Source organism: Branchiostoma floridae, chromosome 7 (genome assembly GCF_000003815.2).
Source record: "Branchiostoma floridae strain S238N-H82 chromosome 7, Bfl_VNyyK, whole genome shotgun sequence".
NCBI classification, from domain to species: domain Eukaryota; kingdom Metazoa; phylum Chordata; class Leptocardii; order Amphioxiformes; family Branchiostomatidae; genus Branchiostoma; species Branchiostoma floridae.
In genome coordinates this window covers 25,348,570-25,365,132 of record NC_049985.1, presented here as the reverse complement: position 1 = coordinate 25,365,132, position 16,563 = coordinate 25,348,570, and the positions used below count along the sequence as shown (strand labels likewise).

Sequence of the window (16,563 nt, the reverse complement as noted above, 5' to 3'; positions counted from 1 at the left end):
TTGGTTGCCCCATGGACAAGCACAATTTTCTAAGATTTCTTGGGGACAGAATAATTTTCTTCCTGGAAGATAAATTTTCTGTGAGGAAGCAAAACAAGATAAACAAGAAAAAGCATTTTTGGTAGTATACACGTATTGCTTAATATGTTTATCCTACATGGCAACAGTGATCTACATTATGCTGATGCATAAGGGAACAGGCCATTAACCACAACATGCAACTCAGCAAAAATGAAAAACTTTTTTCCAGTCATATTTTGTGAGGGTATGAACAACAGTTTAATACTTGACATTATAAGTACAACAGACAAGCTGCATTTTGCATTACTGTAATGTACAGATACATTTGTGCCATAATATCCAATGAATGGACATAAGTACAGTAATCTGCCTAATTCATTTTTGTATTATATGCCTTTTTATTTAGCACACCAATGCCTTTAACCATACTCTTGATGAGGCCTACAAATAGCCAAACTTTGAAGCAATAATTAGTAATACATACATTTAAAAATCCTTCACTACAAGTGATGTCAAATAATCAATAACATAATGATCATATTCTGTAACAATGGCATTTTTATCACATAATGTTATTTCCTACATAATTTTAACCAAACATTACTGGAATCTACATAATTTTGTGGTTTCTTCTGGATGACATCCTTTGAAGAAGCTAGCCTTAAAAGAAGTATCAATGTTTCCAAGCAGATCTTACAGTGGTTTGTAACACAATGACCAAGACTGTGTTGGAGGGCAATGTCTTGGCTGGCAGTTACGATTTTGCAATTGCCACCAGAACAATTCTGTTGGAGATATAAGATAAGGCCACACCAGTTTTATTTCTTGTTTCTCGGATTTCCCGACCCAATTTTTTTCCGATTTGAAAAAAAAAAATTCAAATTGATAGCCACACCTCGTGTTGACAAAATTCCACTGCCTCTCAATTCTCAAATTAAGTATGGGCCTCAAATTCCAGTATCTGTATGTGTTTTGGCTATTTTGGATGGTACGTTTATAATTTTTCTTCAAACTTTGGACATTGCTACCAGGGACCCCCTGACTTAACTGTAACTTGAGTAAGCCCCTCGATCACTCCTACCCCTAACTTTTTGCAAACGTTTTTTTTTACTTTTTTTCCCCGACCAATTTTTTTCCGAAAAAATCCCAGATACAGCAAATAAAATTGGTATGGCATTAATATGGTCATCAGATTAGCAATCATAAGATGAAGTTTGTGATGTTGAATGATGGAGTCACCCTAGGACCCCCTGTAGGTGGAGTATCCGAACGGATTCAGGAGTAGGGGCACGTGGTAGTGTTGGTTGGGGTCCTGCACCTCAAACACAATCTGAAAAGGGATGGAAAGGGAAAAGTGTGTTCCTGATTTAGTACATTTCAAAAATATATCACATTTATTTTCTGAGGATCAAACAAAAGCAATATTGCTTACAGGGCCTTTTCTTCTTAAATACACATCACACTCACACTTGTAAGAATAAACAAAATAACAAGAAACAATTTATCTACTTCAAATATTGATCATGACAAAAACTGACCAAATTCCACAACTGTACCTAGTTGGCACAGTATAGCTTAGCTAAGGTGAGCGACAACATTTGCAACGAGTTGGGGACACATCTTACAAAATGGTTCAAAATTAAACAATCATGCAGTGTCATATTCTTACTAGCTTGTTTGTATGCTCAATCAAAAATGTCTTAACTGACCCCAAACCGAAGATCAACTTCAAGATAAATTTTTATTGAAGCAGTATGCATTAAGCTACTGTGGTCATATTTGTACATTGTGCAATTTTGATGATGTGGAATTTTCAAGCAGGCTGTGACAAAACCAACCGCCAACAAGAATCTAATTATAAGACAGCCTTTTTCATAACGAGACAGCTGAATTTTGTGCAACGCATGCACGCCCTTGCAAAGCTCTGTCAAATTACCTCAGACACACACTGGGACACTTTTCTATAGTATTATGATTCCAAGAAGCATATTAGAAGCATATAGCTAATATCCATGGCCAACTACTCCATCCACAGAAACACAAGGACCTGCCAGCCCCTGACTAGGGAAAAGGGGAGGATAAACACAGGAGATATCTCCTCTTCTGCCGGGTGTGTTTCTCCAATATTTCCCCTGAGTAAATAACTGAGTTTTGGAAGCCCAAGCATTGCAACATAGCCTGGGTACCATCCGGAAAGTAGTTTGCTCCGGTGTTCATTATATACTGCATACAGTCGCTTCTAGCTCTGACATTCATTATACAGTATATAATGTTACAGTCGCTTCTCTGTGTTTCCGTCTGGGAACGCGGAACATCTTTACGTCTGGAATCGTCCAAATTTTGGACGCAGGTGCTGATTGGTCCCCAAATATGAGCGAATTATGGAATGGGTCCAAGCAATTGTTCGAACTGGCGTTCCAACACCAGACAAGCCCACCGTCTGCTTGCGGGAGGGCCTATTGTCATCGAACGAGTGCTCTAGAACCCATTCCTTCGCTCATTAACTGACGTTAGCACCAAACGGGTTTAATGTGCAAGTCTCCAGATGGATAGCAGAAGCAAACATAGGAGCAAACCACTATCCGTTTGGTACCCAGGCTAACTGCACCAGGCCTTCATACTTACGTCCACGTAGGGATAGAAGTACTGCCTGATGCCGTTCTTGTTGAAATACGTTGCTGTGTCAAAGGTTATCTTGTAGACTCCTGCCTCCAGGGTGTTCAGCAGATTGTTACACCGGCCATCCGAGTTGGTTTGTCTGCATTCAAGGAAAATGTCATTAAATGTACGTCGACATGTCTGTCAGACGCTAAATGCAAATTGTAATAAGGACAGACCTATTTTCTCATAGCCCTAGCAGGGATCAAAATATTTTTTTTTACTACATGCAAAATTGCAAGTTGGCAAAAATTTTACATGCAATTTGAAAAATTTACAATCATGCAAAAATACAACTTAGGGACGCAAAGAGGATTGATAGCTTTAATTGGTGCATTTTGATTACATCTAGTGAAGCTTAGTAACCAGGGAAAGTTTAATACCAGCAAAGACAAGAAAAGGAAAAAGACAGACGTCCATATGTTATTCTGTCTAAGAGTAGGTTGTCTATTAGTAATTCCTCATTATTTTTACTATAGGCCAGGTATTCTCAACATGCAAGATTGCAAGTTCAGAATATTTTTACGTGCAAATCTCAAAAATTATGTGCAAATTGCAAGTTAAGTATGTGTATTTCGAACCCTGCCTAGGGTTTGGGTGTGTGGGAAGTTCAACATAGGGTTGTTGTAACCTTACATGTTGTAGCAGTATTAAACATTACGTGAATAATGAATACAACACAATGTATACTGTATCACCCAAGGTACTGGCCCAATTGTGGGTATACTATCATTATTAAAGATCACCTGAAAAATATTCCTTCAGGTTGTTTGGATATACAATTTATGATATTGGAGTTTTCTTTCACACAATCAGTAAATTCTCACTTGCTTACGTTTTGATTCTATGTGTCAGACATCTTCCTCGGTGCCTCTGACTGCATTGCCGCTTCTTTATGCTGTATAGGCAATGTACAAATGTAGGTGGCGCTTTTGCGGTAAGAGCTGCTATGGTCACAGAACATGATAAACCAGGGTGAGGGGGAATATACTTAAACTTAGCCATGTTTGGGATTGTGTTCTCACTGCAAAAGCATTGGCTACACACAGCAATCAGAAGCTCTGAGGAAGATGTCTGATGGGCTTCAAAACGTATGTTATTGTTATTGTTATTGCTATTGTTATTGTTATTGGGGGGGGGCGACTACTCACTCTTTGCAGCCAGGGGCTAAATTGCGAGAAGCTTACAATAGGCGGTGCTAAATCGAAAGGGTCTGGAGCGAGCTGCCATTTGGCGCCACTCAAGTGACCTCAATACGACTGTCGCAAGTGTCTGGAGCGAGCTGCCATTCGGCGCCACTCAGGTGACCTAAATATGACAGTAATTTCCCCAGGTGCGGCCAAGGTACTGTAGGTTTTGAACCACTCACACCGCACCATCACACGTGTGGCGGGTTCTTTAACGTGCCTGGGGTATAGCTCTCCCCAGACACAGGACCTCCATTTAACGTCCTATCCAAGGGACGGCCCTAGCCGAAGCTATGTACATGTACTCATTTTCACCTGTCAGTGAGTAAAGAGAGGAAAGTCGTGTAAAGTGCCTTTCCCAAGGGCCCAAGATCGGTAACACGGCAGCCGGATTTGAACCCGCAACCCCTCGGTCACGGGCTGAACACGGTCCCGCTACGCTGCGCGGTCCCACGCTATATAGGAGAGACTTAACTGTGTTTAACAAAACTCCAATATCCAGTGTCTTTTTCTGTATTCAGTATATTCTCTGCCCTCTTGGAAATCATCTTTTGTATGTTGTACGAGCAACCAACTTGTCTTCAAATGAAATAAATGTCATCAAAACATATATAGGAGAGACTCTACTGTGTTTAACAAAACTCCAATATCCCAGATGTCCTTTTCTGTATTTAGTATTCTCGGCCCTCTTGGAAATCATCTTTTGTATGTTGTACGAGCAACCAACCAATGTCTTCAGGTGAAATACATGTCTTACCCTGAGGAAACCTGGCTCCACTCCTCTCCGAGCCGCTCGCCTGTACGGTACAGTTTGATGGGCACCTCAGCGGCAGGTCTGCCCAGCGACGTGTCCAGCACATGGGTGGTGAGCGGGCTGGTGCGGTTAGCTGTCATGGCGAGGGGGCTGGGGCTTATAGCTTGGGACTGAAACAAATAGCAAGCAAATCATAAACTTTTTGTGTGAACTATGTAGTACTATGTTCAGTAACACAAAAATTTTGTCTCTCTCAGAAAAGTGGCTGGTACAGTTGGCTGATGTGCATGGTGAGGGGGCTTGGACTTATAGCTGGGGACTGAAACAAACAGAAAGCAAACAATAAAATATTTGTGTGAACTATGTGTGTACTGTAGTTACTAACACAAAAATTTTGTCTCAGTAAAGTGACTGGTGCGGTTTAATAGCGAGGGGGCTGGGGCTTATGGCTGGAGACTGAAACAAACAAAAAGCATATGATGAACTTTTGTGTGAGCTATTGTACAAACAGTAACACAAACATTTTGTCTGAGAAAGCTGGTAAGGTTAGCTGCCATGGAAAGCCAGGTCTTGGACTTATAGCTGGGGACTGAAACAAACAAAGCAAACGATAAAATTTTGTGTGAACTTACTACTATACATTTTGTATGTATGTACAGAAGGGCAGAACAGTCACTTTTGGTATGATCCACTGTCACTGATGTAACCGTTACATCCTCCAGATACGTAGCACATCTTGATGAATACTTCAATGTTTAAAGATTGAATCTGTGTTAAATTTGTTATTAACAGGTGCCTCCAACACTTAATTTAATACTGGACAGAGTATATACAAGTATAATAATGTTACATATATGTCGGGCTTAGAGTTTAATTAGGCAAGGGGGTTAAAGCAGGCAGACAATTGCAAGAGCAAACATTTTCGCCTTGGTTTCGAGGTCATAACGAAGCAGCCACAGCAAAAACCAGAAACATAGATTTTTAAACCACCACAAGCATTTCTACATTCACATTACATCGCCTAGATTAGAACTAACAATATTGCTGTGGAGAGAATTCTTGCACCGTAACTCTTTTACTTTGAAATGCTTCTGTTGTAACAGCTTGAAAACACTTAGTTCGTATTAAACCAACAAACCAATTCCTTACCAGTCACAGCAATTGTACCAAAATCGGGATCTTTAATGTTTGGTAGGTTAGCTTAAGGCAGTTTAACACTTTCATGTACCAGTCTACTACATGTATAGCTTATGACCCCATTCGGAATCGTGGGAGGGGAAACAGGATTTGCCTCATCCAAATAAAGACCAAGAAGGGCCCTTATTGGTAATTCTGGTTACTGCTACTTCAACCTCTTTCACATAGTTGCTTCTACGTGATCATGAGAAAAGGGGTCTAAAAATAGATTTCCAAAAGTTTTGTTACTCTAAACATTGTACGAATTTTTATACAATGCCCTGTGAAGAATATAGGGACATTAGAGGATAAAAATTAGCCAAATTTTACTATGCATTTATCTTTGTATATGCATGAAGGGATTAGTGAGGACTAAAGCTCTGGCTAACATTCACAGACTGAAGTACACACTGAAGTGTTCATTCAGTGTTAAGTACTGGGTAAAGCAGATTACATAATCCCTTTCCAAACCCTTGTAGAATAATTTCTTTTTGCTTTGTCTTTTTTTCATTAACATCTAGGCTGTGAGACACGTTTCTTGCACCGCACCATTCGTGAGATAACCCAACTTGCCAGTTGCTTTGCGTAAAAACAATTATCATACTTTTAGTTTTAATGTTCATTTTCCTTTATCACACAGGTTACTGCAGGTCATGCCCCAGATAATTCAGAATTAAAACACTTTAGAAGATGCCGAACCGTCAGTGGCGCCATGAGAGGCAGGGTCATTTTGTGTCTGAACCACTGACCCAGAAGAAAAGTACGATAATGTACTTACATGAAGTAGTGGATTAATTACCAAAAATCAATGAAAGGTTGCCACCCTATTATTACTGTGGTATGCACAAAACAACTTTGAGTCTCCCAATTACTATTCCCCTGAAATAAGTAGCAGTAACTTCTTACAAGTTCAACCTGAACAATGCAAAGACTATGACTAAAGACTACATATGTAGCTGAAATGTTTTCTTCATAAACTGCCCCCCGAAAAATTTAAGGACTAATTTTCTTTCAATTCATAAAACTACACTCCCCTCTCCATAAAAAGTTGTACAAATTATTATGTTAGTAAAGGGTAACAGTTTGGAATTTTACATCATCATCATTGGTCGGCTGCAGCAGGATTTTCACAATTCTTTGCAATATGCCGGTCGTTTTGCTACGATTATCAAAGCATATTGCAACTTCCTGGTTTCTAACTGCATACGAATTGAAGAAGAAACTACCAGTACTTAAAACCATGCAATACTAATCAAATATTAACATCTAAGTTAACAACATATTACAGCCCACCTTTCTTTGTCTGTGCTTCTTTTTTCCAATCAGTTTAAATAAAAGGTTGATGCGAAACGGTCTCCTCTGTACAGATCCACTCCTTGTGCTACTGTCTCTAACATAAGACCTTTCCTCCGTCATCTCATAACATCCTCAATGAAGCAAGGTGTACACAACATTGTTTTCTGGCAGTAACAGCACAGCAGTTTGCTTTGATGGACTTTAGCTAAATGTTATAAGAATACTTGACCTGCTGAAGTGTACAGGATGCATTTAAGGGGTCAATGACCAGGGCTGACGGGGTCATGTGGGGTTACATAATCTGAGTTTGTGTCCAGCTGAACCATTACTAGAGACTGAGTTTGTAATCAACTTAATGGGCATGATAGATAGCCTGGTATCCAGTCGTATTATAGCTCTAGAGTCTCTTCTGTCCTCTCCACAAATATTTGCGGAGAGGACAGAAGTCATGCATAAACTTTAGGCACCAATTTATAGGACATTGGATTCTTTAAGTGACAGTGTTATAGCTCCCAAGTGTAGAAGAGACTTGGGAGCTATAACACTGTCACTTAAAGAATCCGATGTCCTATTAATTGGTGCCTGAAGTTTATGGTCGCAGTTCAATCCCTCCTGTTGAAGGCACTGAGTCTAATATATTTATTTTAGAGAAATCCACTTTTATTGGATTAGGTAGGAACATAGTCATATTATTCTAGTCAACTTATATTCATTAAATAAAATATCTTTGCACCATTTTACAAGATTATCCCAATTTATCATGCATGGTTTAGGGTTGTAATTAGGGTTAACTTAAGGTTGACAGATAATCAGATACATGACTATTATTCACAAGGACCATCCTGTCAATAGTAAAAAAAATCTTATCGACAGAAATATCCTGTCAATAGTGACAAATTCATACTGAACATCCTGTCAATAGTGGAAAAATCTTATAGTTTAATTGACACCCTTAATCATTCAAGTAGTACTACAAAGAAATTCTTATTGACAGGAATATCTGTCAACAGTGCAAAATAGTCCTATTGACTGGATCATCCTGTCAGTTAATCCTTGGCCTTCTGCTATATATCCTCGATACACAGACTTATCATCAACTTTGTTTCTACTATCAAAACTTTGTTCCAACTATCAAAACAGCTCTTAACTTACCTCTGCGTGTGCCAAGTGACTTCCAATGACGGACAGACGAGAACTGTGCATGTGTGTGAACGATTAAAAACGTTAAGGTTCGTCAATTCACGGAAAATAAGAAGAACGTAACGTGTAAACAGCATAAGAAGTTTAGTTCCGGTTGTCTCAGACATATGGTGTGGTCAAAGGTCATTCTCCAAGCAGATGTTAGGCCTACCCGGTTTTTACTGTCTGGGTTTTGACGTCTTTTTGTCGTTTTTATCGGACTTTCTATTTCTGCAAGGTTTTGCTTTTACCAAAAAGCTTGATGTACAAAAATAAAACTTGGCGAAATACAGAGCTCTTTAAAAACGCCTAAAAAGACGTCAAAACCCAGACAGTACCTAACTTCTGCTTGAAGAAAAGTCAAAGGTCACTAAAAGCAAGATGGCGGCGCTCGTGGATCAGGAAATTTGCGGCGTGAAAACAAAACTGTCTAAGTCGGAAAGGAAGGCTCACAAGAAGCAGAACAAGGCGCGGCAGACTTTATTAAGACACGAAGGCATCAATACGAGCAGGGAAGTCACCAAGGTAGGTTTGATGACATTTTCTGGCGAGCACACGGTCTCTCAAAATCTCTGGACTTGGCTCGGACATCGACCGGAGTCTACTACGGTAGTCACCCCTTGCGCTTCGAATTCGTTCGTGGATATATGAAATAAAATTTGTGGTATGATTCACAAGGCCGCACGGCTCGTCGATGTTGGTCACCTATCCCAAAAGAAGAAGAAGATCAGGCCGCATGTGCGGCGACAGGAATTCTAATCTAGTTGTCAAAGGTAAATAGGCTCCGAAACAAAAACAGTCATGTCTCGACCATAATTTGTTTCGATTTGCACATTACAATGTCCAGACAGGTTTTGTTTTCTTTTCAGGTCCTTAACCCTTATATTACCTCGAATTCCTGTTGCTGCATAGCAGCGTTCTGACCTTTGTGAAAGGGTTTATTCAACAGAACTACACCAAGCAACAACTTGGTGCAAAAGAATTTACCCAAGCAGCAGAGAGCCCACACGGTCTGTCCCAAAGAAACCTCGGCCAAAGATAGCTGATTGGCCTCACAACAATAAGAATGGATGCCATATGTTAAATGAAAGGTCTCAGACCATTTCTAAAACTTATCCAGTTGCTTGGGTAACTTCTGTATTAAGTATATATCTCATTATCTTCATCAATGCATCACATATGTCTTCACACCTTTCACAAATTATGCAGACTCAACCATGTACTATTTTTGTGTCATCCTAGCACCTGGTCGTGGCCAATGCAGGGTTGAGCAACGGGGTTCACAGAGAAGAGCTGTGGAGACTGTTTGAGCCTCATGGCGACATACAAGACATTGTCATGGTTACGGGGAAACCGTACGCTTTTGTTTCCTACAACGACGATCAGTCGGCTGCTGCAGCATACACCGCCTTCAACGGGAGGATACTGAAAAGTCCAGAAGAGCTGCAGCAGCCTAATGTCACGTTTTACCTGAACTATATTGATGAAGGTGGGCATTCCTAAGTCACCATGCATGGAGTAAGAATCCTGCAATAAGCATCTAATGAATTGCCATGATGGACCAATCCTAACTGTCAATCATGATTAACAATTGAACCAATGGGAGAATGGCAATTAGTGGTTTGACCAATGAAACAATAACTGGCATGTGTGTCAAAATATTTGCACGTTTATGTTTTTACTTTGCATTTGTACATTTTGACAGAGGTTATGGGATTGGTCTATTACTATTAGTATTACTGCCTCCACCTTAACTTTCACTGATTTGCCACTTGTAATCCTCTTGGTCCTACAAATAAATCTGCCGGTTGTTCCTCTTTGCCTCTTGGCTTATGTAGCCTGGGAACCAGTACTGTGTAGTTTGCTCCTACTGGTATATTCATTTCTGCTACTGTACCCATCTGGGGAAGTGCTAAGCAGAGAAGGTAGCGTGTACCATTTTTTAATATCTTAAAGTCCGGTGCAATGGCCGAGTGGGTAGAGTGTTCACCTTGCATTCGGTAGGTCATGTGTTAGATCCCCGGCTGAGTCACACCAAAGACTTCAAAACTGGTACAATGTACATGCTGCTTTCTCTGCTTACCACTCAGCATTTGGGGTATGGGAGTTAAAAACATATCACTACCAGCAGACCAGGCCCCTGCTGTAGTGACTTGCACAAATGTGTGACCCAAGGGCTACAGAAATGGAGATGGGCACCACCCCTACGCATCTGCACAGGGCAACTTTAACTTTAATCTAAAGTTTTTGGTATGACTAGGTAGGATCAAACATTTTAGGGAATGTAGGGCAAACGCTCCACTCACTTTGCATTGCACCTGTACTGATTTTGTACCCTCTTTGCTTAGTCCCTTCCCAGAGAGCGACAGGGTTGGACCTACCCCCAGGGTTGCGGTTAGTGGAAGATTTTGTCAGTCCTGCCTGCGCGGACAGGCTGTTGGAAGGGCTTGGATGGAGCAACGAGCATCAACATCACATGGATGGTGAGTAGTTAAAAAGTTGAAATCCTTCTCTCACCTTTCAAAAAAAGTAAAGGTAGTCCCATAGCCTTTTTAAGACCATAGAGGCAGTGGGTTATCCACTGTGTCTATAGGTTTGGTCTTTGGTCTGGTTTTCAGGTTTGATTCAAATCTTCATTAGTGAATGATATGTCTCTATTCTTTCTGGAGTAAGAGACGGAGGTTTGCCAGACCAATAGGGCAAGGTATTGAAAGGTGGAGCCTATCCCTCTCCTTCCACTGCCTTTACCTCCCCAACTGAAGTCAGGTAACCATTTTTTCACCTGGGTGGAATGGGGAAAGTCATGTGAAATACCTATCCCAAGGACACAAGACCAGTAGCATGACAGGATTGAACCTAGGTCAGACCCAGATGGTAGAAAAAAACATGGCCTACAGGGACAAAGAGGACAAGTACATATACTAAGTTCACCTTCCAGTGTATAGGGGTGGTGCCCATCTCTTTTTCTATCACCCTTGGGCCACGCATTCACTACTGTAACAACAAGGGGCTAGTCCACTGGTAGTGGAGTGTTCATCAAATTTTTACACAATTCCATTGTGATGATGTTTTACCCTGAGTATGTTCTGTTTTCAGCTGAACAAGCTTTGAAGCACAGAAGAGTGAAACACTTTGGCTACGAGTTTAGGTACGATAACAACAATGTGGACAAGGATACGCCTCTCCCGGGCGGCCTTCCTGATTGGTGCAGCCAGGTGATTGACAGGATGATGTCAGAGGGACACATCAAACACAAGCCTGATCAGATTACAGTCAACCAATACCAGCCTGGGCAGGGTAGGTCAACTACTTTTAAAAATGTTATGCAGGGCTCGAAATATTTTCTTTCTGTATACCTGCACTGGTGCAGGTAACATTGAAATTTACCTGGACACGGCAAATTCTACCTGCACCACTCTGAATTTAGGAAGTATGGATTATACAAAAATTGTTTAGTAGTCATTGCTATTTTTTCTTTTATAGGTGGTAACACTAACAGTCGATTGCAATGCAGCTTATAACAATCCATATACACCTACATCATAGGACATTTATGTATAAAACCGAGTACCTGGACCAGTGTTAGGTGCAGGTAGACACCAAGAATACCTGCACAGCTCCAATTTTACCTGCACTAACCTGCATATGCAGGTGGTAATTTTGAGCCCTGTTTATGTCATGTTTAAGCTTCTAGCTGCTGCAATTGTAAGATTGTAAGATTGCAGCACCAAGAGTTAATGGTGTCCTCAAGTTTGTTTACACACTCCTTGGCCACCTTCACTCCTTTGTCACTTTATACTGTCCAGGGCTTGAAATTCATTTGGGGATAAGGTGCACCCGACCTAGAAAACTGGGTGCACCAAACATTTTGGGGGCACCACATAAAATACAGTAGAATATCATAATAACTTAATTGCAAACCTACTAAATTAGTAATTTGAACGGAGCCCTTCAGAGCTCGGAACAGGGATACTTGCTTTGACATTTTCACGCTGTTTCTGACATCCAGGAATTGTAACGCTTAATTTTGCCAACCCAGAGATCGTAACAATGTGGTCACAAAGATCAGTGAGGTTAAGAAAATACGTAAATTTAACATGATCTCGCCCCAGTAGTTATCATAGGAAGTACCAAGAAACTCCTGAACAAATGATGTCATGTTTTGAACATATGACAGTCAGTATTCTCATGTCCAGAGTTACCTGTGGAACCCGGAAGTCGGTTAGTGTGTGGCACTCTATGTTGGCTTGGCACATACACAGTTTTGGAGCTTTGAAACCATCGATGAAAACAAATTCTTAAACAAGCACTTATGACTGACATTTATTATCTTTCTAACACTCACTCACTCACTCACTCACTCACTCACTCACTCACTATCCATTGTTTGATTATACTGCTGCTGGAGTCCCTGCATGACGCAGGGGTAGGCACTAGGCAGCAGTCGGACAGTCTTCACACCACGTCTCCACGTGGTTCTGTCCTGTGGGTTGACCTCTGTGAGACCCCACATCTTTCTAACACATAGAGGTCAACGGTCAAGAATATGGTGTTTACTAGTACATATACTGACATTGTTACAAGCCTATGAAAATATTTGGGTGCACAGGTGCACCCACAGAAAAAAAAATTGGGTGCACAGCTCCAATTTTGGGTAAACCTACTAGGTGTACTAGGTGTTAGTGCAAACAGGTTTACCCAAAATTGGAGCTGTGCATTTGTGTGCAGGTGACCTAGTGTTGATTTCAGTGGGGTAAAATAATGTAAGGCACAAATTTACAAACCATCAAACAAACTAGCAGTGAAGTATATATAAAACATGGACAACAACAATAACACTTAATAACACAACTTCACAAGATCATCTAGATCTCTTTTCACCAATGTAATACTGGACTCATAGGAGAGTAGTGTAGAAAGAAAGAACAAAGTATGAATGAATGCAGAGAAAATTCAGAAAAATAGAAGAAGGGCAAAGAAATTTTGACATGCAGATTCCAACAAACAACCTGTACCTGATAATCCTGTCCATAAGTTGAAGCTGTATGCTTGACTGTCAGACCCACTGCAAGTCCTGTACCAACCATCAGCAGGACCACTACAACAACCACAACCACCAGTCTGCTTCGGGACAGGTGTACACCACTGCTTTGTGCTGCTTTCATCTCGAAACTGAAAGCCAAATGTAACTTCTTCGGTGAAATGGGTGAAGACAACTCAAAGGACTTGTCAATAGCAGAATAAATGGGCAGCTGCAACTGTTTATTTTTAAACCCCAACCTGGTGCTAGATCAACCAATCAGGATTGGGCAGGGTGACTCCATTAAAGAGAGCAAATGACTGGATGTCATCATGTCACAGCAAGTCAAAAGAATGAGCCAGTGCTGTGTTGACATTTTAAACTGTAACCACTCCAAAGTAAACAAAACTTTGGTCATTGATAAAAGCTCCTTGTTTTGACATCCAGTAATTTTGTGTTCTCCCCTGGAGTTACCCTGACCAGTCATTAGCCTGGCTATAGGGCGTTTCTACTATCCTTCCTTCTGTCCCAACAATTCACCACATTCATCCAAAAACTTCATGACATGAGATTGGTCTTTGTAACTAAAAATGACAGCAAAAATTAACACCATCAACTCCAAACAATGCACTGGTGCAGGTAATACTGAAAATTACCTGCGCCAGACAAATTTTGCCTGCACCACTCTGAATTTTTGAGCTATGTTTGGGGTACCCAAAACGAGGAATAGCACGACGTGAAGTTCCTCAAAACACGTCATTCCACACGAAACGTACTATTACTCAGACGCCGCTATCTTTGCACGCGTGCGGACTTTGTACCGCGTGAGTAACCGCACGCGTGTAAAGATAGCGTCGCTTGAAGAATAGCACGTTTCGTGCCGATTGACGAGTTTTGAGCAACTTCACGCAAACTCCGAACGCGTGCATTACCTCGCCCCGTGCTGACTTCGCACGCTTGTGAGCAGAACGGACACGCATTTTCGTGGGCGCAAAAGCGACGGGCATAGCGGCGAACATTGCGACAAGCGCGCGCCGAGGTACCTCGCGGTTAAAATAGTCCACAGGCACGTGCCTGACCTCAAAGCAACCCGAGTTGGCACGCAATCCACGTACACAAGAAGCGGGAAGCGGTGGCGTAAAGCGGGCCGTTTTGATACGATGAGTGACTTGTCGCGAACGTCTGACTTGAAATGCGTACATTTCCTTAAAAAAAACAGGAGTTTACAGCGGTAGATTGGAACATCTGCCTCTATTTTGCAACTCACCATGCTTTGCAAGGTCGGACGTACAATTCCTCATTATAACCGAAAGTCGCACGACGTGCGTTTCCTCATTTACAGAGCCCAAGATTTGCACAGCGTAAACTACATATTTTGTGTAAACAAACATTTTTAACTCTGCGATACCAAGCTAGTAGTAGATGATTACTTATTTACAAATAACTTACGGCGAAAACTGATGATCTAGTTTGGTACTTTGGAGGGAATCAGGTCATTTCGCCGCCACGTCTTTTCGCCGCCATACATTTTCTACTATATCTAACCCATTTATTTACGGCGTACGTAGCTAAAGATAAACGACAAACATTATGAAATAGAATTCATACCTTGTAGTATGTGTGACTAAACCACAGCTTCCCAACGGCTGATTCTAAACAAGTTGTGATGCAAGTTGTAAATCCACTGCCTGACTGTAAACAAGCGTGTTGTCGGAATGACCAAGGACGCTGCTAAATAAAATATGCACGCATGCGCATTGCTTACCTGCGGGTTGCCCAGGCAACCGACAAGTACAAAGCATCTAGGGTCTGGGCGATACTATTGATTTTGAGGGGTGTCAGGTATAGTTTAATGAATCTATTAGTATCGCCAAGGATATGACGTCCTTGGTATCGCATTGGTATCGCAATTTGTTAAAGATTGTTGAACAGATTTCGTCATAATTCTTGCTGAAAGAAATGATTTTGTTGCTGCCATTCCACACAAAGGTTAGTGTGATATTTAAGGTTGAAGTAGATAACGGAGGATCCCCAAGTTCGCGACTGTACCCTACCTACGCCACTATGTGTTTACTTCATTTCTAAGGTGGAAACTTCAATGAACAACTTCAATGGTTGTTCCAAACTAAGACTATCGAAGATAAGTATGCATATAGTCTTCTGCTGGTGTCTTGTCAAGCGGAGATCAGCGGAGCAACAAAGTGAAGAGACGGCACCACGTCTGGGCGACATGCCTGGCGAAAGCGACCGTCGTCTATTCTCCAATTGTTTTATATCGAAAGAATGGTCCTGGAGACTAAATATAGAAAGGCTTCTTAAAGATAATTCTAAACTGTAAAATTAGGATGGAAATGGAAATCTGCCTTGTTGTACAGTTTATCAGATTGTTGATTATCGATCAATCGTACGGAGCATTTCGGTGGTTCGATTTTCCAAGATACAGAATGGACTCAATGGAGACATAAAAAGGTAAGATCGTGTTACATTTTCTGTAAATAGTCTGACAAACCGAGTCAATAGATACAGGAGAATAATAATACACGTTATAACCTATGTAGACAACATTAATAGGATTACATATCTTGGGAGAAACGACAGATTATAACCTTCTGTTGGCTGCAACGTTGGCGGTAAAATGTAGGCAAGTGAAGTACAACGAAAACTACGTTTCATTTCACATCCAGCCAAGAAAACTCCGAATATAGGAATAAGTATCACTCAAGTTTATCCATACAATATCCTAGTGGAAAGTCTCGTCAAATTCAGCGGGATTAACAAAAAATACGTATTATATAGTTCCGTCTGACTGTCATGTCACTTCACATAAGAGCTTTAACGAATTCTTCGGGGATTTTTCCGAACTACCACGTCAATGCATTGGATTTCTAGAACTAATCATCATTTTAGATTACGAAATACTCCATTTCAGAATTTATTTACGGTTGTTTTGTTTTCCCGTCCGCTCGTGGGGAGCGCATAGCTAATGAGTCGGGATAGTGTTCCTGGCCACCTCCGGTATGGTCCTTATTTTTTATTAGCTGGAGCAGCGTCAGAAAGCTGAGTTTGGCCATTCGATCAAAATATACTTGGATAATAAAGTCTGTTTCAACCTCATAGATTTCATCTCATTTTGTTGGAGGACTTCGACCGAAATCTGAAAGAAGAGGAATCCGTACTAAGCGATCTTATTTCTTATTTGGGGTTGGGGTTGGGTGTATGAAATGTATCATTATTTTCCTAAGGTCTGTCTGCATTATATATATATATTTATA

The 16,563-nt window shown here is 40.9% G+C and overlaps 2 protein-coding genes across 5 annotated transcripts in view; one reads left to right on the top strand and one right to left on the bottom strand.

The window, feature by feature from the left end:
• Positions 1 to 255: 255 nt before the first annotated feature.
• LOC118419194 (5-hydroxyisourate hydrolase-like) lies at positions 256 to 15,069 on the bottom strand. 4 transcript variants are annotated; one of them, XM_035825535.1, is made up of 5 exons: positions 14,900 to 15,068; positions 13,287 to 13,443; positions 4,624 to 4,790; positions 2,647 to 2,779; positions 256 to 1,351 (listed from the first exon to the last, which is right to left on the bottom strand). In XM_035825535.1, exons 2-5 carry the CDS (start codon positions 13,434 to 13,436, stop codon positions 1,262 to 1,264), a joined length of 540 nt encoding a protein of 179 aa, XP_035681428.1. In that variant the 5' UTR covers positions 13,437 to 13,443; positions 14,900 to 15,068; the 3' UTR covers positions 256 to 1,261. The 4 variants fall into 4 exon arrangements, with proteins under 4 accessions (XP_035681428.1, XP_035681430.1, XP_035681429.1 ...); XM_035825534.1 differs by having other exon boundaries at positions 1,235 to 1,351; positions 13,281 to 13,443; positions 14,900 to 15,069; XM_035825537.1 differs by lacking the exons at positions 13,287 to 13,443; positions 14,900 to 15,068 and adding an exon at positions 8,245 to 8,433.
• The window catches only part of LOC118419193 (alkylated DNA repair protein alkB homolog 8-like), a 22,311-nt gene continuing 14,290 nt past the window's right edge, over positions 8,543 to 16,563 (top strand). Inside the window, exons 1-4 of the mRNA XM_035825533.1 lie at positions 8,543 to 8,796; positions 9,514 to 9,760; positions 10,620 to 10,754; positions 11,368 to 11,568. Of these exons, the coding sequence (XP_035681426.1) occupies positions 8,653 to 8,796; positions 9,514 to 9,760; positions 10,620 to 10,754; positions 11,368 to 11,568 (727 nt within the window). The 5' untranslated portion in view covers positions 8,543 to 8,652. The remainder of the gene's footprint in view (positions 8,797 to 9,513; positions 9,761 to 10,619; positions 10,755 to 11,367; positions 11,569 to 16,563) is intronic.

What these genes read in the sequence shown, in the direction of transcription:
- LOC118419194 (XM_035825534.1), bottom strand. Translation starts at nt 13,436, where the DNA reads ATGAAAGCAGCACAAAGCAGTGGTGTACACCTGTCCCGAAGCAGACTG. An exon ending in TGGAGCCAGGTTTCCTCAGG is followed by an intron (nt 2,780 to 4,623) that starts GTAAGACATGTA and finishes CCTTGAATGCAG; the next exon opens with ACAAACCAACTCGGATGGCC. An exon ending in ACTTCTATCCCTACGTGGAC is followed by an intron (nt 1,352 to 2,646) that starts GTAAGTATGAAG and finishes ATCCCTTTTCAG; the next exon opens with ATTGTGTTTGAGGTGCAGGA.